General features: G+C 45.6%; 2 protein-coding genes across 2 annotated transcripts; one reads left to right on the forward strand and one right to left on the reverse strand.

Moving 5' to 3' along the window:
- Positions 1–2,291: 2,291 nt before the first annotated feature.
- On the forward strand, positions 2,292–4,871 carry vimr1 (vimentin-related 1). The gene is made up of 3 exons (XM_076979712.1): positions 2,292–2,903; positions 3,369–4,040; positions 4,378–4,871. The coding sequence occupies exons 1-3, from the start codon at positions 2,438–2,440 to the stop codon at positions 4,425–4,427; spliced, it is 1,188 nt and encodes a 395-aa protein (XP_076835827.1). The 5' UTR covers positions 2,292–2,437; the 3' UTR covers positions 4,428–4,871.
- A 293-nt stretch (positions 4,872–5,164) lies between these two features.
- On the reverse strand, positions 5,165–23,158 carry nop14 (NOP14 nucleolar protein homolog (yeast)). The gene is made up of 19 exons (XM_076979705.1): positions 23,018–23,158; positions 22,463–22,651; positions 22,207–22,341; positions 21,826–21,967; positions 20,976–21,118; positions 19,919–20,050; positions 19,380–19,502; positions 18,870–18,995; positions 18,420–18,774; positions 17,689–17,819; positions 17,409–17,494; positions 16,532–16,667; positions 15,951–16,052; positions 11,112–11,265; positions 9,124–9,274; positions 7,955–8,102; positions 7,458–7,576; positions 6,507–6,662; positions 5,165–5,598 (listed from the first exon to the last, which is right to left on the reverse strand). Exons 2-19 carry the CDS (start codon positions 22,643–22,645, stop codon positions 5,502–5,504), a joined length of 2,619 nt encoding a protein of 872 aa, XP_076835820.1. The 5' UTR covers positions 22,646–22,651; positions 23,018–23,158; the 3' UTR covers positions 5,165–5,501.
- Between the last annotated feature and the right edge of the window lie 377 nt (positions 23,159–23,535).

A 23,535-nucleotide genomic window follows, 5' to 3' on the forward strand; every position in this document is an offset into this window, starting at 1 on the left:
ATTAAACACAAGAACATGAGCCTTAACCATGAGAACCTGAGCATTAAACACAAGAACATGAGCTTTAACCATGAGAACCTGAGCATTAAACACAAGAACATGAGCCTTAACCATGAGAACCTGAGCATTAAACACAAGAACATGAGCCTTAACCATGAGAACCTGAGCATTAAACACAAGAACATGAGCCTTATCCATGAGAACCTGAGCATTAAACATAAGAACATGAGCCTTATCCATGAGAACCTGAGCATTAAACACAAGAACATGAGCCTTATCCATGAGAACCTGAGCATTAAACACAAGAACATGAGCCTTAACCATGAGAACCTGAGCATTAAACACAAGAACATGAGCCTTAACCATGAGAACCTGAGCATTAAACACAAGAACATGAGCCTTAACCATGAGAACCTGAGCATTAAACACAAGAACATGAGCCTTAACCATGAGAACCTGAGCATTAAACACAAGAACATGAGCCTTAACCATGAGAACCTGAGCATTAAACACAAAAACATGAGCCTTAACCATGAGAACCTGAGCATTAAACACAAGAACATGAGCCTTAACCATGAGAACCTGAGCATTAAACACAAGAACATGAGCCTTAACCATGAGAACCTGAGCATTAAACACAAGAACATGAGCCTTAACCATGAGAACCTGAGCATTAAACACAAGAACATGAGCCTTAACCATGAGAACCTGAGCATTAAACACAAGAACATGAGCCTTAACCATGAGAACCTGAGCATTAAACACAAGAACATGAGCCTTAACCATGAGAACCTGAGCATTAAACACAAGAACATGAGCCTTATCCATGAGAACCTGAGCATTAAACATAAGAACATGAGCCTTAACCATGAGAACCTGAGCATTAAACACAAGAACATGAGCCTTATCCATGAGAACCTGAGCATTAAACATAAGAACATGAGCCTTAACCATGAGAACCTGAGCATTAAACACAAGAACATGAGCCTTAACCATGAGAACCTGAGCATTAAACATAAGAACATGAGCCTTAACCATGAGAACCTGAGCATTAAACACAAGAACATGAGCCTTAACCATGAGAACCTGAGCATTAAACACAAGAACATGAGCCTTAACCATGAGAACCTGAGCATTAAACACAAGAACATGAGCCTTAACCATGAGAACCTGAGCATTAAACAGAACATGAGCCTTAACAATGAGAAGCAGAGGAATAAACACAAAAACGAGTCTAACCTTCAAAACCAGAGTCATAACCATGAGAAGCAGAGGCTTAATGACAAAATCAAGACTGATGAAATGTGCCTTACATAAGAGAACATAAGACAACCGTGAGAACCTGAGCCTTAAACAAGACATGAATATATGCTTTGGTCCAGAGAGAGATTGACAAAAAAGACTGGACCAGGTTTACAACTTCTGGTTAGCAGACTACACCCCATTTCCATCTATAAAAACTCAAAAACCTGTTGCGTTAAAACAGCCTCAGCGATGGAACAGCTGAACGCTTACTTTGATGCCCCACAGCTTGATTCGTGGCTTTTAGACAAATGGTGATATTTTAGCATATAACTGTATATACAGGTGATAATTGCTAGGAGTTCCAATAGGAGGTTAAATTGGTTCGTTGTAAAATAAACTGTATCTGAATAGAGAAAGTGAACAGGTCTAGCGGCATTTCAGATCAGCCCTGTAGAGCTGCAGAAGAATGCACTTCCCTGCAAACCACCCCTTTGTTTTTGGACTATGGAGGTTACGCCTGAAGACGGCTAGTTTCCGTGAGGGAGATTTCCATGGAAGTCATAACGCTCCCCCAACTCATCACGTCTTACCCCGTGTGCCCTGACTAGCCCCGCCCATCTTCATGCACCCATTTATCCCTACTCACCCTTTATCACCTGCATTCATCCCCCCCACTCACACCTGCTCAAGCCTCCCTGTTCATAAGGGGTAGGACACTTATGCTCTGCCTAGCAGAATCCTGCTAGAGGCAAACATTACTAAGGCCCCAGCACACAGTTCTTCTGCGGACAGCCCCAAACCACCCCTCCTGCACTCAGTGTGATGAGAGAGTGGAAAATAGCAAGTGCACACGCTGACTGCACTATGTGTCGCGTGGGTGTGATGACCTGCCAGGGCTCCGCACGCCTCCCTAACAAATGTTACGTTAACTAACCGGGCGTCTCCAAGCACAGGCTTCGGCCACCGAGTCATGGTCCGCATTTATAATGTGGCAAAAGCGTTTGAAACTTTCAAGGGGCCCTGCCACATTCTTGGTGGCCTGATAAAAGCCCTCGAACCCCCCTCGGCCTCCAGCAGTTCATATTCGACCAGCTTCCTCTGAAGTGAGCCAGCAGACGTCTCCCTGTTAGGTGGAATTAGATCCAGAGCACCAAGGACCGCAACGCCGCCTCCCAGAAACAACAGCAACACGATGAGAGGAAGTTCCTACTCCCAGAAGACCCTGACTGTGTGTGGTTCCAGCAGAATGCGCGTGCAGAGCCCATCCCCATCGCGAAGCCGTGGCCTGTCTCACACCCGCGGCCGCGCCGGCTTCCAGGGCCAGGCCGTGGAGCTGGGCACAGAGCTCCACCAGATCCACGCCAACGAGAAGGAGGAGATGCAGGTGCTGAATGTGCGCTTTGCCGGATACATCGAGAAGGTCCAGGCCCTGGAGCAGAGGAACGCCGCCCTCCGAGCAGAGCTGGAGGTCCTGCAGGGCCGCTTCAAAGGTGGACCGTCCGGACTGAGCGAAGAGTATGAGGCAAAGTTTAAGGAGGTGAGGGATCTGATCGAGGCGCTAACCGCCGAGAAGGGCCGAGCGGACATCGAGAGGGGATACCTGGAGGAGGAGGTGGAGATGTGGAGGCTGAAGCTGGATGAGGAGCTGGCGCTTAAAGGTGAGCGCGAGTACAGCAGTCTCAGTGTAGATCAGTGCCGTTACGGCTCTCTTACTGAGGCTGGTTACGAATGGCATTAGGGCAAGCATTTGGGAGTTGGTTATGATTAGCATCAGCTATGTCACCATGAGTTTCGTAAAGCATGCTTGATTAAGGTTTACACAGAAAGGGACAAAAAAACAACGGTTGGATACAAGACAGGTGGGATTCATTAAACCATAATGTGTCAGCAATTCCTGCTACCCTATCCAAACTGAACATTCTGTTTGAGGGCAACTTACTTCCCTTGAATGTTTAGGTAAATTATGTAAATGATTTGGAGAACTAATAACTCTGAGGTGCTGAAACACACCAAGGCATAAACACAAAAGAAGGGTCCTCCATCTCAATTGCGGCTGGTTAATCATTTTAACTGTGGAGAACTGTAATAAGAGAATAAGAGAAGAGTGTTGTGTCTTTCTACAGAGGAGGCAGAGTCAATCCTGCGCGAGTTCCGTCAGGACGTGGACAACGCCACGCTTCAGAAGGCTGACCTGGAGAAGCAGGTCGAGCAGCTGGTAGCCGAAATAGAGTTCCTCAAGAAGCTCCATGACGAGGAGGTGGCCGACCTCCTCAAGCAGATCGAGGAGTCAAAGGTGACCGTGGAGCTCGACTCGGACCGGCCCGACCTGGCGGCCTACCTGCGCAAGATGCGAGCAGAGATTGAGGCGGTGGCCGCCCGCAACGTGCAGGAGGCCGAGAAGTGGTACAAGGGCAAATTTGACACTCTCAAGGAGCACGCCAGCAAGCACGAGGGCCAGATGAAGACCATGAAGGAGGAGATCTCCACCTTCCGCAACCAGGTGACAGACCTGCAGAACCAGATCGATGGCCTGCGGGCTCGCAACGCCTCCCTGGAGCAGCAGCTGGAGGACATGGAGCTGGCCCACCTGGAGAAGGTGGGTGGCCTGGAGGGCATCATTGCCCAGCTAGAGAGTCAGCTGTGCGAGACCAAGGTGGAGATGGCGAAGTACCTGGCCGACTACCAGGAGCTGCTGCACATCAAACTGAAGCTGGACGCAGAGATCGCCACCTACAGGAAGCTACTGGAAGGAGAGGAGAAGAGGCTTGGAATTGTGGTCAGCGAGGGCACGGCAGGTGAGGTTACTGCAGAGAAGCAACACTGAAGGGTTTTCCGGGTATGATGCATTTCAAAGCAGTTCAGCGATGGATGAAGGTTAATAAAGTTGAATAACCATATTATAATAAACCATTTTTTTAGGCAAACAAGATTTAAGACAGTGAGGGCCACACCATGCATTATGTCCAAGGCCACAGGGCTATTCACATAATACAAACCACATACCTTCAACATCGCACTATTTCTGTGTTTTCAAGACCACAGAAAAGACAGTTATTTTATTAGTACACCCAGAACATCCTTATATTCAGTATTTTCAACCAAATGAACTCTTAAGTGTCTCCTGTTCTGTAGGAGGAGAGGATAAATCCACAGCCAAGTCTGGCAGTGATGAGACCCGCTGAAAATGGCACGCAGGGAACTCCTTCTCGAACTCCACTGCCCCAGGACACGCCCTCCCACCAGGCCAACACCTTCGACCACCTTCACCCCCAGGACACGCCCTCCCACCAGGCCAACACCTTCGACCACCGTCACCCCCAGGACACGCCCTCCCACCAGGCCAACACCTTCGACCACCTTCACCCCCAGGACATGCCCTCTAAAGAGCACACACCCGTCGACCTCAATGGTCCCCTGGACACACCTCCCTCCCTCCAAGCCACACCGCTCAACCATCATCGTTCCCAAGACATGCCGTCCCACTAATCACTCACGGCTGGTTATGCCCAGGCTAACCAGGTCTCTTGGAAACCTGATTCATCTTTTACAAAATGCCCAAAGCCAATGTCTCCTGTAACACAACTGATGGGAACATCATCAAATACTTCTTAATAAAGCTTGACTTGAGTGCAGCTTTGTTTGTGGTGATTTGACCTTTCACAGTGTAGTGATTATGAAGAAAATACATCAGTTTATCAAACACACAGATTTGAGGGGAGGGGAGAGAAAAAAAAAACACCCACTGAAAATATTCCTTCTTCTAGGACAGTCTTCTAGGACAGTCTTCCAAGGCTGTCTTTTTCCAGTTAGTGATGCCTTTGAATCACCATAAACTGCAATTAACCTTAATGGCTAAAAATTTTATAACTAATCCAACATTGTATTAAACAATAACTATTCAAATAAGGCAACATTTAAGAAGTTTGTATTATTGTGCTATTTTATATTTCAAAACTGGGTGATTTACAAAGCAGAAATGAAAAATAAAAGCTTTTCTTTTGCAGACAATCAAAACCTAAAACCAATCTTCAGAAACACAGACAGATAGACATGTGAAGGGCTTCCCCATACTTCAGAGACTGTCCTGCTCTGAAAGACATATCTCCTCAAACTTCTCCTCTTCAGTGGCGATTGGCTCACTACTAAGATGATCAAGTTGTGTTCAATGAGGGTGAGCAGTGAAACCCCTCCACCCAACAGTGATGCATCAGAAAGGAAATGTCCTCTGGAGTGATGTCATAAAGTGCATTATGACATCACTTCTTCTTCTTCCGTTTGAGGGCCTTCCACTCTCCTTCCTGCGTTGCCAAACTACCGTAGAGCTCCTTCACCTTCCTCTTTCTCTCCGCATCCCTGATACACACACACAAGTACACACAAACACACAAGCACAGTCATCATGAACTGGTGTGTCTCTGCCACAATAGAAAGACTAAGCACCAAATCTTAATACTTCATATAATCAGATTGGCTTTTGAGCTCATACTTTATTTATAATCACCAAATTAATCATTCCGCAACAAATGCATTCCGAATCAAATGCAATCCAGAACAATTACGTTAATGGAATCACAATATGAACTGGGAAACTCATTAAGTGTGGGACCTTTACGTGTCTGCGACCACATAATGACCTGGTTCCATGGTGGTATCCAGCTGAACCTTTTTTTGTTTTTACAGGTCTTAAACCAAGTAAACAAACTCCGATTGGCTAATGTGGGCAGCACATTACACCCTCATAAAACGAATATGCCACACTATAGAGCGTGTGCTCATGTCGTCACAGGTGGTGAGAGTACCTACGGTTAGGCATCAAGACTAACCATTAAGACTTTTGTAGGCTTTGTTTAGTGTATTTCACAGGTGTCAAAATCAAGCTCAGGCACATGACACAAAATAAGGTATACGTCAGCATTAAACATAACATGATTCCTGACCACATGTCGATGTCCATGGACTACTGGTTCTTTGGTAATGTGAATTCTGGCTGCCTTCAACGTAAGCAGATAACTTGAGCAGATAAACGCTCGTTTCATTTCTGGTTTCGCCATTTTCCCCTAATAAATGCGGCCTTGTTGCAGAAGCCTTTGCCACTCAGTCCGGCCGAGGGAAAGGCAACATCAATGAATACTCTTTATAAGACTTCCACAGGCCAGGAAGACAGGACCTTACGACCTCATAAATAAATGAGCTACTCACAGAGGGAACAGAGCTGTGAACACCCTGTGACATGTGACATGGCCGACGCCGTGTCCACTCACCTGCTCATGATGTCGGAGAGTTTGGTCTGGGCCAGGAACCGCGTGTCCTTCCTGATCTCCCTCAGCGCTCCCTTAAACTCCCGCTTGTACTTGTGTTTGAGTCTCTCTCGCTCCTTCTCCTCCTTGGTGCTCCCTCGCTTCTTGCCATAGTCCAACCTGGAGAGACAGATTGCAGGTGTGTAAGAACAGACCACAGACAGAACGGAGGGGTGTGGGAACAGACCACAGACAGGACGGAGGGGTGTGGGAACAGACCACGGACAGGACGGAGGGGTGTGGGAACAGACCACGGACAGGACGGAGGGGTGTGGGAACAGACCACAGACAGGACGGAGGGGTGTGGGAACAGACCACAGACAGGACGGAGGGGTGTGGGAACAGACCACAGACAGGACGGAGGGGTGTGGGAACAGACCACAGACAGGACGGAGGGGTGTGGGAACAGACCACAGACAGGACGGAGGGGTGTGGGAACAGACCACAGACAGGACGGAGGGGTGTGGGAACAGACCACAGACAGGACGGAGGGGTGTGGGAACAGACCACAGACAGGACGGAGGGGTGTGGGAACAGACCACAGACAGAACGGAGGGGTGTGGGAACAGACCACAGACAGAACGGAGGGGTGTGGGAACAGACCACAGACAGAACGGAGGGGTGTGGAAACAGACCACGGACTGAACGGAGGGGTGTGGGAACAGACCACGGACTGAACGGAGAACAGACCATAGCGAGAACATCAAGACCACATCAGCCATGGGATTGATTTTCAGGTCGAATCACAAACACGACTAGGCACTCTCACCCTCTTACACATGCCCCACACAGAAAAAACAAAATCTGTGTGTATGTGGGTGTGTAGTGTTTAAGAGTGTAGGTTGTGAGGATGTGTGTGTGTGTGAGTGGGTTTATTGCATATGTATTGCATGTTGATCACACGTTTCCACTCACACTTCTACTATTTTTGGCTCCAACAGTTTCAGTGGGATGGGTTTCTTCTTCTCGAACACGAGAGGTGCATGCTGGGAAGGACTTTCTGGCAAGACCTCCAGTATTTCCCTATGGAGAACCTACAGAAAGTGGAGGTGGAGAAATGATTACAGCAGCCATTGGAGTGAGCCCCCAGTAAACTTCCCAGGGATGACAAAAAACAAAAACGGGGTATATGGTCCAATCACAGCCTGGGCTCCGCCCATCCAATTCACAGCACATCCCAGAAAGCAAACAGAGCCCAAGCATTTTATCAGTGCAGTCTAGAAAGCGTAAACACTTAAATCAGTGCATTCTAGAAAACACGCACAAGGCTCTAAAAAGTTTCCCTTGCCTAATCGCTTATTATGACAATCATGCACATCATATTTTTGTTGCTAGGTATGCAGAATATATAAGCTAAGCTGACTTACAAACAGTCTGCTTATTTCCAGCTAGCTGATTGGCTGGGGGCTAACCTGCAGGGATGTGGGGAAGCCTTCAACAGGAAGATGTTTGGCTAGCAGTGTTCTGATTGGCTGGAAGATCTGATGATAGGAAGGAAGTTCTCGGTAAAGGGTGGCACACCTCTTAACCAGGTCCAGACATGTGTGCAGTACAGACAGTCTAAAACAAACAGAAAAAGCAAAATGGATGAAAGGGGAAACACACTAAAGAATAAAGAAGCCCACAAACTAGCACTGTTATTACAAGTACAAAAGAAAGATACCATAATAGTTATCAAAACACTGTTAAAACAGAGCAGTTCCTGGAGCTACAGAGGTAGGTCAAACGAGGCCGTTATTAATACTCAATCTCTATTCACTGCACATTTATGTCCATCAACACCTTTACAACTGCTGAATATACAACAATTATGCTCCCATTTATGTGACGAGAGGACACATACAGGCTGTGACTCACTCCCAGGTATAATGGAAGGCTAGAAGGGCTTTGATTGGCTGGAGATAGAGATGCCTCAGCCAATCAGAGCCCATCTAGCCTTCCATTAGACACATGCAGGTGAGTCACTGGCTTTTGACGTGTCCTGCTTCAGCACGCAGGCTATTATCAAAGACGTCAGGAGCAGCGCTGAGGAAACAAGCGATAGTTGACAGGCCCACGTTTGTGGAGTGCCACAATGAACGACTGGAAATGGTGTGTGGTCAACGCCGGCTTCTCCGTGTTAGATTCTTCAGTGAGACAGTGTGAACCTTGGCCTCGAGAAAGTGGGGGGGTGATAATTATCACTGCTCTGAGACACTTCACATACATAGACACGCACACACAAGTCCATGAAGTATCTCCTCAATTAGGCTGGGAGTATTCACCAGAGTGTGAAGAGGTCAGTGTGTTCAGGAAAGAGACAGGGCATGGGATTAAAAGAGAGAGAGAGAGAGAGAGAGAGATCACAGTGAGGGACAGACCACAGTGAGGGACAGTGTGAAGCGTGAAGAACAGCAGGCAGGAAGTCAGACATTTGTAAGACAGGGGAAGACCACAGAGTCATGTCCAAGTGTTCAAACTGCTGGGAAACAGAAGCCGAATCACACCAGCCAGACACCGTCTAGACTAGGCAGTTCCTCAAACATGTGCCTGCAGCTCACTGCCTGCGTGTGTGTGTGTGTGTGTGTGTGTGTGTGTATACCTGTAGTGGTCCTTCTGCTGCTTGGTGCTTGTGTGTGGGAGTGTCAGGGGGAGGGGCTTCTTTATCCAGCTGAAGGAGGAGTCAGTTTCTCTCACCAACAGCAGCTCCCTGGCCTTTCCCTGTTGACGAAATGGAGGAACCACGCAGTAATCTACACACACACACACACACACACACACACACACACACACACACACACACACACACACACACACACACACACACACGGGTCATCACAACAGTTTCACTAACAGGCATGAAAATGGGCTAGGGGTCAAAAAGGTGAGAAGACGGGGGAGGGGTTGGTGATGGTACAGTGACAGGTGACTTGGGGGGGGAGGGGGTGCTAGTGTATGGGTGTATGGCAACAGGTGATGCCACGGGTGTACGGCCACAGGTAATGCCAAATATAGTAAAATCCATAATAGTTTAATAGATACCAAAATTAACCAAAATTTAAGCAATACTGAAAAGTGGCAGAGTGCAGAGTGCGGATTAGTTTACTTCTCACTTTAGACCCGCGGGGACGCTAGCGAACGATCCAGGAGGAGCGAGTAACTAGTAGCTACTATGATTGTGAATGTAGCAAAACAGTGACAGAAACTACAGCAGCGAATAAAAATAATAGCACCATAATAGCAACAGCTTAGTAGCTTTCACACGGCAAGCCTTTCGTGACACGGCCATCCCTATCGTCTTCTCTGACGATAATGTCGCGCTGGAAAAATATTGACCTGTCTTGTCAATGGATGGAGCCAGATCCGTAAACGTGAGAAGCCCGCTTTCGCCATTCCAGATGGCCCAGTCAAAACCATTACATCTTAATGAACCAATAAATAACATCAGTGGTGAAAATAAGTGTAAAAAATACCAGGGTTCACGTGTTATTTTGTCACAAAAGGCTTCCAACATGGGCTAAAGCACAGTAGGCAATCAAATGACAAGAGTTTACAACTTCATCTTCAACCTTTTCAGCCCTGGCGCGAATGTCCTCACACGTCCCTGGATTCACCAGTTAAAACTACAGAGACACTAGAAATTGTTTCTTATGACACTTGTTTCTTATTTTATGTCACCGTTAACTACACAGGGTTGATGCGAACTTAATAGGCCTATCTATCTACCTATTTATCACAAGAGCTTCTGGCTAGCTCTGACAGTGTTCAATGCAAGCTGTAGCGAACAGTGGTAACTTTGTTTTACCGCAAAATATGAAAACGATTGAAACCATTAATCACCCAATTAAATCCACTGGAAAATGTACGATCTGGTAAACGTAGTGGTAATTGTATGATCGGGTAAATGTAGTGGTAAATGTACGCTCTGGTAAATGTAGTGGTAATTGTATGATCGGGTAAATGTAGTGGTAAATGTACGCTCTGGTAAATGTAGTGGTAATTGTATGATCGGGTAAATGTAGTGGTAAATGTACGCTCTGGTAAATGTAGTGGTAATTGTATGATCGGGTAAATGTAGTGGTAAATGTACGCTCTGGTAAATGTAGTGGTAATTGTATGATCGGGTAAATGTAGTGGTAAATGTACGCTCTGGTAAATGTAGTGGTAATTGTATGATCGGGTAAATGTAGTGGTAAATGTACGCTCTGGTAAATGTAGTGGTAATTGTATGATCGGGTAAATGTAGTGGTAAATGTACGATCTGGTAAATGTAGTGGTAAATGTACGATCTGGTAAATGTAGTGGTAAATGTACGATCTGGTAAATGTAGTGGTAATTGTATGATCGGGTAAATGTAGTGGTAAATGTACGATCTGGTAAATGTAGTGGTAAATATACGCTCTTCTGACTTGTCCCCGGTGTAGCACTAGGTCCTGCTTCTCATCCCGCTTAGCAATAAATGAATAACATGAATGAAGAACGAGAGAGAGAGAGAGAGAGAGAGAGAGAGAGAGAGAGAGAGAGAGAGAGAGATAGAGATAGAGATAGAGAGATAGATAGATAGATAGATAGATAAAGAGGTGTGCGTACCTGTGCAGGGGCCAGAGGGCACAGCTAGGTGCAGTAACCCCAGTAGGAAGTTAACAAGCTCTGGGGCAAAACGGCGTGAGAGAGAGACATACTCCACGGCCAGACAACAGAGCAGCGAGCCAGCTACAGCGCCCTCTAGAGAGACCACCGGACACTGCAGGAGCACAGAGACAAGTTTAACACACCCACATACACACACGTATATTAACACTGGGGACGTGAATGTCTACTGGAGTGACGGGACGAGTCATATTAACACTGGGGACGTGAAAGTCTACTGGAGTGACGGGACGAGTCATATTAACACTGGGGACGTGAATGTCTACTGGAGTGACGGGACGAGTCATATTAACACTGGGGACGTGAAAGTCTACTGGAGTGACGGGACGAGTCATATTAACACTGGGGACGTGAATGTCTACTGGAGTGACGGGACGAGTCATATTAACACTGGGGACGTGAAAGTCTACTGGAGTGACGGGACGCGCTGCGAGAGTCAATAGCACCTTCCACTTTACAGTCAGTTGTGAGGAGATGTGGATGTAAATAAATTTCATAGGGGTGACCTGCAATAGTCGCTGATTCGAACATCATGAACAGCATAGTCGAATGTACCATTCTAACTGCATGGGGGTGCCCAAGGATGCTGCTAAGCACTAATTGTTACATGAAATGTCTTTGTTTTCGTTATATATAGCCTTTTGTCAAATAAAATAATCCTAATTTCTGTTAATAAATGTTTTAAAATTATGTGTGCTCATTAACAATATGCATCTTCTTTACTACACATTAATAAATCACACCCTGCAGTTGCACAATCCAAATGAGCGGAGCTGAACACGCTACAGGATAGTCACCATCTGCCGAGATTATAATGGCTACTAAAAAAACGTCAAAAGTGTGGGAGTAGGCTATTTTGAAAAAGATAAAGATGACTCAAACAAAGTAAAGTGCAAGTTATGTCATCAACGTCTTTCATTTCACACGACAACAACCAACATGGCATACCATTTAAAACACGTAAGGCGAAAAAAAAAAAAACCACAGTTCAGCCGTTTGTCGTTTCGGTCGTGTCGTTTCGTCTCAGCAAGTAGGCCTCAGTAGGCCTATAAACATTTTTGTTGTTGTTTGCACCCGTTTAAGGTACTTTAGATTAAAAAAAACCCTGATTAGACTATTAGTCGACTAAAGGGAAAATCTGACGAATCAGATTAGACTATGAAAATCCTTAGTTGAAGACACCTCTAAAATCTCAAACTGATTCCACAGTTTATTAGCATGGGTGGGTTAGTGATGCAAGTTAGTATTTCAGCAGTTGTTTCTGAATGATTAGTTAGGGTTTCTCAGACATCACAGGATCACTGTTATTTACAGTAAACAGCTGGAACAGAGACGTGGGGGTGGGCAGTAGTTGGTGTGGAGGCTAGAACCAGGGTTCATACACTTTTTTGACAACTAATTTCCATGACTTTTCCATGACTTTTCCATGACTTTCAGACAAATTTCAATGACTGTACATTCTCTAAACATATGTGTAGACACGAAAAATAAGAAAAAATCCAGGCTAAAATTCCACAGTATATCATCAATTAATGAAAAGACACATGGTTTAATTGAAAAAATAAACATTTACCGTATTTTCAATATCAATATAAGCCGCATCTAAGTTTTTTTTTATGGAAAATGTTGTAGCTATAAGCCGTATCCGGGCTAAAAGCCGGTGAGTTCCCGCTTACCGACGGGTCTGGTTAACGACGGAGACTTTTCTTAATTTCGCGCGGTGCGTGGAGGTGCAGTGGCAGCACTGTGTAGTGTTGTGTACGATAAGCTGAAGCAGCACAGCCTCCACCGCAGCCCATCTCGGCAACGCGGTCGCTCTTTCTCACGCTGTACGCACGAGAACATTGTTCAGGCATGAAAATGGGTCAGGGGTTAAAAAGGTGAGAAGACCGGGGGGCGGGGCATGTGACATCATGGGGATACGGCGACGGGGCGTTGACATGTGACGTCATGGGTATACTGCGACGGGGGGGGGGGTGGCTGCTGGTGTACGGGGATACAGCGACAGGCAGAGTTGCCAGGTTCGCGGTTTTCACGCCAAATTGGGCTTGTTTGAAACTCCTTCCGCGGGTAAAAATTCTGGGGTCGCAGGGTGCGGTTTTTTGGGCTACTTTTGAGTTGGGCCACCGCGGGAGTTACAAGTCAACACTAAGAATCGATGGCGATATAATACTTAATTTGTTTCCATTTTAACACTGCTTCCCCGGTCGACAATTTACACACACACACACACCCCCAACTTTGGCCTTTGGGCTAGTTTTGGCTTCTGAAGGGCGGATTTTACACTGACTTTGGGCTGGATATTTTTGTAGGACCTGGCAACACTGGCGACAGGTGATGCCAAATATTACGGAGCTCGTAAGGTGACGTCATGTAAAAAATATAATAACGCGTGGCCACGACTTACTAACGCATGCGAACGACTTACTAACGCGTGCAAACAAGATAATTAAGTATTACTTTATATAAGGCCAGGTTTACCTTCCTTGGGCAGTCAGTTCGCGAACATCCCTGGGATCTGCTTGCTTTGCTGTGAAAAAATAAACTTTGTTGCCGCGTGTGAAAGGCGACGTTAGTATATCGTTCCCACGCGTTAATAAGTCGTGGCCACGCGTTATTTATTTATTTTTTACATGATGTCACCTTACGGGCTCCGTAAAATATAGTAAAATCCATTAAAAAATTTTTTTTGACTGTCATGTCAATGGATTCAATGTAAACGCAATCCGTAAACGCAAGAAACCGCTTTCGCCATTCCGGATGGCTCAGTCAAAACCATTACGTCTTAATGAACCAATACATACATCAGCGGCGAAAATTATTGTAAAAATACCAGGTTTACGTGTTTTTATTTTCTAACATGAGCTAAAGCACAGGGTAGACTCAAACGACAAGAGTTTACAACTTCATCTTCAACCTTTTCAGCCCTGGTGCGAATGTGATCCTCACACGTCCCTGGATTCACCAGTTACAACTACAGACACACTAGATAAAAATCTTGATTCTTATTTTATGTCACCGTTAACTACACGGGGTTGACGCGAACTTAAATAGGTAGATAGATGGGCCTATTATCACAAGAGCTTGTGGTTAGATCTGACAGTGTTCAACGCTGTAGCGAACGGCAGTAACTTTGTTTTACCGCAAAATATGAAAACGATTGAAACCATTAATAACCCAATTAAATCCACCCAATTAAAAATGTACGATGTGGTAAATGTAGTGGTAAATGTACGATGTGGTAAATGTAGTGGTAAATGTACGATGTGGTAAATGTAGTGGTAAATGTACGATGTGGTAAATGTAGTGGTAAATGTACGATGTGGTAAATGTAGTGGTAAATGTACGATGTGGTAAATGTAGTGGTAAATGTACGATGTGGTAAATGTAGTGGTAAATGTACGATGTGGTAAATGTAGTGGTAAATGTACGATGTGGTAAATGTAGTGGTAAATGTACGATGTGGTAAATGTAGTGGTAAATGTACGATGTGGTAAATGTAGTGGTAAATGTACGATGTGGTAAATGTAGTGGTAAATGTACGATCTGGTAAATGTAGTGGTAAATGTACGATCTGGTAAATGTAGTGGTAAATGTACGATCTGGTAAATGTAGTGGTAAATGTACGATCTGGTAAATGTAGTGGTAAATGTACGATCTGGTAAATGTAGTGGTAAATGTACGATCTGGTAAATGTAGTGGTAAATGTACGATCTGGTAAATGTAGTGGTAAATGTACGCTCTTCTGACTTGTCCGCGGTGTAGCACTAGGTCCTGCTTCTCGCCCCGCTTAGCAGTAAATGAATAACACGAATGAAGAACGTTGGTATGATTGAAACGCTATTTGGCCTCTATGATGGTTCGGGCGGAAACTGCTGTCCACTGTCATTGAAATAGCCAATTTCGGAAGTGCTCTGTTTGCTAATTAAGTCAATATGATAATTAAAATATAATCTCCCGACCCCCCCCCCCCCCCCCCCCCCAACAAAAAACTCATCGGATCTACACGATTCACGTAGGTCACCCTTTTCAACTTCAAAACGGCGAATTTCGCCGAAAGGTGACAGATTTTCATGCCTGATTGTTAGTTTTATTCTATTCTGTGTTTACGATCAAGGCGTGTCTAAATCTAGGTTCGTGCTTAACGACGAAAACTGCTTTGCGTCGGACTTTTCAGTCTCTAACCCCAACGTTAACCAGTTGGTTAACCACACAGTGCACATTTTGCATGCCCCGTGTCCTTGTCTTTCTCAAGCCATAGCTTGTATTTGTCCAACTGAAGCAGCCATAGTTGAATCGGCATTTACCAGCATTACGCTGATTTACACGTCATCAAAGTACAATCTACAGCTCCGCTTGGAGTCCAACGCTAACGTAGCGAACTAACCTGTGAAGTTACGTTAGTGGTCCGCACAAAGAAAAAACATGGCTATATTATATATGTTTATTTTTTCTTCCGGTTATCGACATATATTTATTGTGTCAAGCAAATTTCCATGACTTTTCCAAAACATTTGAGTATTTTTAGTTTTTCCAAAACTTATCCAGGCCTGGAAATTGCTATTTTCAAATTCCATAACTTTTCCAGGTTTTTCATGACCGTACGAACCCTGTAGAACTGATCTGAACATGGATCAATTCTACATCGCATCTGTCCACATCTGTCTGAACATAGATTCAGAGAGCGGACGACCACCCTGGGGCAGCCTGTGCTTGGATGATATTCAGTGGAAGCACACATTTGCTCATAAACACACACACACACAAAACCAAACCTACCTTGGTGAGAGCCTGGCTGATATAGAGAAAGGCAGGTGTGGTTACAGGGTGACGAAAATCCGAGGTGGGAAACAGCAGAGCGACAATCTTCAGATAGATCAGCTAAACACACACACACACACACACACACACACACGTCCATTATTATTATTATAGTCATAAGAAAAAACATACCAAGCCATTATAGCCAGATATGCTTCTATCCAAACTCAACACTGATGTCTGCATTAGACGAGACCAGTGAAGACTCTGTTTCCTGTTCTATGGAAGGTGTAAAACCCTTTATTCACTCTGCTCAGTTATCCGTGTGCTATTCGAAAAGCACGTTTGTTACATCTGTAAAAGGTGTGAGAGACTGTCCTTCCTGTGAGAGACTGTCCTCTCTGGAACCTCTCTAACTGCACACATAGGGCATCTGTCAAACATGCTCATAAAATTGAGAATTAAAATTTTGTTCAATGTTCAGTTTAACACCCCAGTACTATCTGAACATTTTAATACTTTATAATAACAACATCATAGCAACAAGTGCTGAATCAAGGGTAAAAAAAATCAGACTCTGTGTGTGTGTGTTTACACACCATATCCAATCCTGGAAAGGCTCCGTGACCTTTAACCTCTATAGTCTCCTCCATGCTGTGAGTGCTGTCGCTAAGCAACGACTGCATCACCTTGCATGCTGCATCAGGAAAAAGTTGACAAAGGCCATATATCTGTCTGAGAGAAAGAGAGAGAGAAAGAGATACAATGTATTTATAGCATATTCTAACATGGCATGGGTGTGTTTGCAGTGTAACGAAACACATATATACGGGATGAGTGTGTTTGCAGTGTAACGAAACACACATATATATGGGATGAGTGTGTTTGCAGTGTAATGGAACACACATACGGGATGAGTGTGTTTACAGTGTAATGGAACACACATGCGGGATGAGTGTGTTTACAGTGTAATGGAACACACATGCGGGATGAGTGTGTTTACAGTGTAATGGAACACACATGCGGGATGAGTGTGTTTACAGTGTAATGGAACACTTACGGGATGAGTGTGTTTACAGTGTAATGGAACACACATGCGGGATGAGTGTGTTTACAGTGTAATGGAACACACATGCGGGATGAGTGTGTTTACAGTGTAATGGAACACACATGCGGGATGAGTGTGTTTACAGTGTAATGGAACACACATGCGGGATGAGTGTGTTTACAGTGTAACGGAACACACATGCGGGATGAGTGTGTTTACAGTGTAACGGAACACACATGCGGGATGAGTGTGTTTACAGTGTAACGGAACACACATGCGGGATGAGTGTGTTTACAGTGTAACGGAACACACATACGGGATGAGTGTGTTTACAGTGTAATGGAACACACATGCGGGATGAGTGTGTTTACAGTGTAATGGAACACACATACGGGATGAGTGTGTTTACAGTGTAATGGAACACTTACGGGATGAGTGTGTTTATTGTGTTCAGCTCTGGTGGGCTCTGGGTGGCTAGTTCCCCCACATACTCCAACAGGAAGCCAAACAATCTCTGAAAAAGATAAACAGGTTATCCTTTTTACCACAATACTGTGCTGGAAGTGTGTGTGCGCGCGCGCACCAGTGTTGAGTTCTGTGCTAGTCGTGTGCGTCAGTGTTCAGTCCTGTACTCTGCACGTGTGTGTGGGGCGGGGGGGGGGGGGGGGGGGGTTGTGTGCTGGCATATGACAGAAGGAAGGTGCTCACCTGTAGCTTGTTCTTGTTGCCTATGGCCAGGCTGGGGTGGTTGCACTTCTGGGTTCTCTCCACTATGAGGCGCTGCTGCTCTGCAGAGTGACCCTGCAGCATGGCCTTCAGATCACCGTAGCTCTCAGGGGCTGAAACCACACACGCACGCACGGTTAAGAATGCCACAAACATTCTCACAAACACTCAACTTCTGTTGAGACCCACATATGTACAAATCACAAACTATTCTGTTATCGGATTCATCATTCAAAGTACGTTTCCCCCCGCTCTACGTTGCGGACGACTCTAGTTCCGCGCCTTTCTCGAGTCAATGCAGGCACCAAAGGGCTTGGGCTGACTTGTCCAATGCTGCAAACTAGTTTTTGGTCCCCCCCCTCTACAGGTATTCAGGTAGCCTAATTCACTCCGGCATCCTAACGAATGGTTGTCTTCGATTGCATAGCCTAGTTCTGCCCTGATGTAAACACTGACTCCAGAACGTCTTAATCTGAGCATTTCTCTGTCACAAGTTGTGGACATTCCCTTAGCTGATTGGAGCATAACAGCCAGTCAGTAGCGGAGCCAATCAATCTACATTTCAACCATCTGGATCATCGTCGTCATCATTAACCAACAGTTGTGTATTAGAGGACAGCACACAGAAGCAACACTGACACTGGCTGTGAGAAGAGAGTGTGTGTGTGTGTGTGTGTGTGTGTGTGTGTGTGTGTGTGTGTGTGTGTGTGTACCTTTAAACGTGTAGGGTAGTTCATCTCTGGCAGCTTCCTGCATGGCCTTCATCTCCTCCTGACTAACGACTTCTTCGTCGTTGGTCTTCATCTGCTCCCCTCCCTTCCCTTCATCTTCATCCTGCTTCTCCACCTCATCATCATCATCATCATCATCAACTCCACTGCCCTGCTCAGACTCGAGGTCTGAGTGACCTTCCTCTTCCTCCTCTTCCGTCTCCTCATCAGCATAATCTTTTTCTTCTTCTTCACCATCATCATTGTCTTCTTCCTCCTCATTTCCTTCACCATCATCTTCAAGAGAATCTTTTTCACCCTCCTCATCCCCTCCTTCGTTAATGTTCCACTTTCCGTCCTAAAATATATAAATGCACAGACGTGTCTGTAGAGGTGTGTGTGTGTGTGTGTGTTTGTACGTGGCTGTTTGCTCTCGTGGTCTCTGGGTCTTGCCTGATAAGAGAGGGTTTTACGATCGTCTTTGTCCAGGATGAACCCATCGTTCAGATCATCAGCCGACAGGTGGCTTGGTGGCTTGTTTTCGCCTACATCTCCCAGCATTCTCTTCTGCCTGTCTACCTACAAGATCACCAACAATAACCAATCAGAGTGAAGCAGACAGCTTTTAGAACACTTTCACTTATTCACACATTCACAAGCATTTATTCATAAATTCACGAATGAAAAATGACCCTGAGAACAGGCATGCAACTAAGCATTAAAGAGAATATTAGTTAGCAGAGATAGCAGGTACTTGTGATGGAAAGTACTGAACACAAGACTGTGGAGCTGTAGCCACAGACTGTGGTGTGTGTGTGTGTAGGGAACGTCTCACTGTGGTGCCGCTGTGTGGGGAAACGTCCTGCTGTGGTGCGGGGGTGTGTGTGTGTGTGTGTGTGTGTGTGTGTGGGGGGGGGGGGGGGGGGGGGGGGAGTCCCGCTGTGGTGTGGGTGTGTGGGATACCTCCAGTTTCCGCAGGCGTTCTCCTTCCTCTCTGGCCAGTTCCTCGGCAGTCTTCAGCTTTTCTGAGGGCTGAGCCTTCATCTCGAAGCCCAGCTCACGAACCATCATGTCATACGCATCCAGCTGCAACACACGGTGATCCACAGCACTGTAACACACTCAAGAAACAGCATGACCCTAACTCTGACCATTCACAATCACGGGAATCCACTGGCTATCAATACAACAGATACACCATTCTCTGGGTTCTTTGAATGTCCAAACAGAATAAACAGTATGTGTAATGTAACAGTACTGTAACAGACTCTCAGGCAACATGTAATGTAACAGCACTGTAACAGACTCTCTGCAAACAGCATGTCTGAGAACAGACCATCAGAAAAGTGAAATTTCATCTCTAAATGTTTTTTTCTGTAATTTGCTTTTTTGATGATCAGTTCTGTACACCTGTTCCTGATCACCAAGCCCCCACATCTCCTCCTGCCCCGCCCCCTGCCCCGCCCCTTGCCCCTCCCCCAGGATTCCTACCCTCCCCTCACCTTTGGCTGGTGTGGCTCCTCTCTGTCCGCTTTGGGCGCTTTGTGTGCCAGCAGCCCCTGGATGGACTTCCAGTCCTGGTCCAGCTTCTCAGTCAGCACCTCCGCCTCCTCCTTCTGAGCCTGCCGCTCCCTCTGATGATGACACACAGAACAACACCAATCAGCACACAGCACAACACACCAATCAGCACACAGCACAATGCGTCCATCAGGAAACACATCCAACATCACAACGCACAACCCAGCACACAACACATGGCAATACAGAACACAGTACACAATACAATACAGAACATAGCACCAGGTAGCGAACCAGCACATTCCAGCTCAGCTGCAGGTCCAACTCACAGTAGAAGACAATATTCAGTAGCGCGCACAGGGACACTGCATTGTGTAGCCCGCACAGGGACACTGCATTGTGTAGCGCGCACAGGGAAACGAGAATTGTTGACGTTGTTGAGGCCGTATACTCCAACGCTAGGAATCTAGCACTAGGACCCTGGAGCGGTTTTTTCCTGCATTAGCGCTAGATTCGGAACAGAACTGAACAACACACACTTATAATAATTTAATGCCTCCCCTCATAAAATTCCAGACATTTTAAGACATTTTTAGGCCTTGAATATGGAAAACTAAATTTAAGACATTTTAAGACTTTTTAAGGACCCGCGGGTACCCTGTGTGTAGCGCACACAGGGTCACTGCATTCTGTAGTGCACACAGGGTCACTGCATTCTGTAGCGCACACAGGGACACTGCATTCTGTAGTGCACACAGGGACACTGCATTCTGTAGTGCACACAGGGTCACTGCATTCTGTAGCGCACACAGGGACACTGCATTCTGTAGCGCACACAGGGACACTGCATTCTGTAGCGCACACAGGGACACTGCATTCTGTAGTGCACACAGGGACACTGTATTCAGCTAGACTAGAAGACTGAACTGTTCACTTTGATGATGAATCCAAACTGTCTCCAGTTTAGACTGGGATCGTGTGTGGGGGTTTTTAAGAGGCGTGGTGGAGCAGGTGTCTTCGAGGGAGCGGCAGGCTCACCTTCTCCTGTTTGGATTTGAGGATGAGCTCCTCGATGAGCTCCTGACGCGTCTTCGGCTTGCCCCTCCCCTCTTCGCCATCCTCACACGTCTTCTTCCTCAGCAGCCCTCCTCCTCCTCCGAAGTTTGCGGCCGTGAGCTCAGCTGCAGGGAGGATCGGCACAGTGTTCAACCTCATACCATACTCTTCCTCACAGTGTTCAACCTCATACCATACTCTTCCTCACAGTGTTCAACCTCATACCATACTCTTCCTCACAGTGTTCAACCTCATACCATACTCTTCCTCACAGTGTTCAACCTCATACCATACTCTTCCTCACAGTGTTCAACCTCATACCATACTCTTCCTCACAGTGTTCAACCTCATACCATACTCTTCCTCACAAGGCACTGTTCCAGGTATAGTGTAGCGGGCAACACCAAAGTTTCTATCACAGGGGACTGGGGTTCAAGCCCCATCTGGACAAGTGCGCTATGCTATCATAATAAGAGTCCTTGGGCAGTAATACCAACACTACACTCCCCACTTCTGTAACATGATTGCTGCTAAGTCACTCTGGTAACGTGTCAAAATGCATAAAACATAAATGTAGGACACTTTTCCCTCACACAAACCACCCACCCTTCCACAGAGAGACCACTCCCCCCCACCCACAAGCACCCTCTCCAAAAAGGCTTGTACATACACACTTTCTCTAGAATGTAGCAACACCCCTGCTCATGGGTTTGACTGTTTATTGAATGTGTTTTCATGGAGCTCACTGCTGCCCCCATGTGGTGAAGGGCCTGCAGGACACGCATTTCAGTCACTACTGAGCACCAACTGTGCTGAAAGCGGCATGGCTCACCAGAGAGGAGGCCTCTCTCTTCCGTGTCACTGTCACTGTCCACCATGTCCGTCAGCTTCTCGATCTCCGCCAGGGACTGACCATAGTGGGTCAGCTCCTCGTCCTCGTTCAGATTGTAGAGATCCTTCTTGGCCTGTGTGCGCTAGACGAAAACAAATGACCCCCCCCGCAGACACACGAGGAGGGCAAAACAACATTACACAACACACAAATGACTCAAGAGGCAAAACAAGGGTCTGAAACATAACAGGTCAGAACAAATTACACACAATGTTATCTGATACACTACATCACTGCTGTAGGATTTTTATTTCTGAAGATCTCACACATCATTACACCATATGGGTCTGAACAATATCTGGATATATTAAGAAGCTGTACCTGTCTCTCCAGCGCGAACCTTTTCAAGATCTTGTCTTCTGGTGCCATATTGGTATCATATTCCCCAAATCGCCGATCAATTAATTTATTGTCTTTGTGTTTCAGCCTAAACTCCTTAAGAAGAGTTTTTTTCCGCTGCAAGGGAGACAATTAAGGAAATGACATTTTGCCGGGGGAAAGAGATTTTATACATCATGACGGCCCTGAGGAACATGTAGTGGTCATTCTCAACACGGTGACATTGTCCCCATCTCACCTTGTTAATAGCTTTGGACCTGGACACGCCGGGAAGGCCAACATCATGTTTGCTCTTACGGCCCAGCACCTCGAACTTCTTCCTGTTGACCTTCACCTCAAACGGGTTGTTCTTGATCTGCGTGGACGTCTTGGTCTTGCGGACTTTATCGGCGAGGTTCTTCTTTTTCGGGGGCTTACCCATTTTAGACTGAGAGAGTTTAAAGCACCGTTGTCAGTATAGATGAGGAAGTTTAAAACAAACCCGAATGTACATATTGGTAAATAGCGCTAATTACTTGGCACATATTGGCTTGTATTGGATGCTGTAGCTATCCAACCGTTTTATTTTTACTAAAGTTCAACAAGGTAGAAGTTAAATTTAATACATTTAATTATTAATCAATGTAACTAGCCGGGAATAAGACACATTACGGGCAATTCGCTGGTGCTGTTGAAAACATTAGCTTGAAAACTAGTTAGCTAAGCTACCTGGTTACTGTGTGTGCAAAGCGTAGGTTAACTAGCTAAGATAACTAGTATATATGATATGGAGACCAAAACCGCGCCTACTTACCTATCTATATAGTCGCGTGTGCCCTGGATATATAAAATGTACTGGACAAACGTTTAGATTTCATCCATCACCACTACAACACACGTTGCACACGAGGTAACAGACCGTACGGACTGTGCGGAGGTCATATGTCGAAGTTCATGATGGTTATGCTGCCACCAACTGGTAGGAAGGTGTAACCACACGGCGTTTGTCGCCGTGACAGTAGCCAATCAAATTCTGCAGTTCTATCCATTAGATTGCTGTGAATGTAGCATATCATATCATATCTTTATACATTTAATTGAGTGCTGTAATTTTTAGTTTGGAATGATGATTTGTAATTATTAGTTTGGTTATTATTATTATTAAAATTTAATAATTGTATTTTCAAATGCAATTTATATTTCGATCTTCAGAGTACATATTCATTGTTAATCGGTGAGGTTTCTGCACATTTCAATGTATTGGTTTAATCTTAACAAATTCAGGTCAGTGTAAAATGGAATACAGTGTCTAATCACAGTCATGGTCCACAA

This window comes from Brachyhypopomus gauderio, chromosome 18, assembly GCF_052324685.1.
Source record: "Brachyhypopomus gauderio isolate BG-103 chromosome 18, BGAUD_0.2, whole genome shotgun sequence".
NCBI lineage: Eukaryota > Metazoa > Chordata > Actinopteri > Gymnotiformes > Hypopomidae > Brachyhypopomus > Brachyhypopomus gauderio.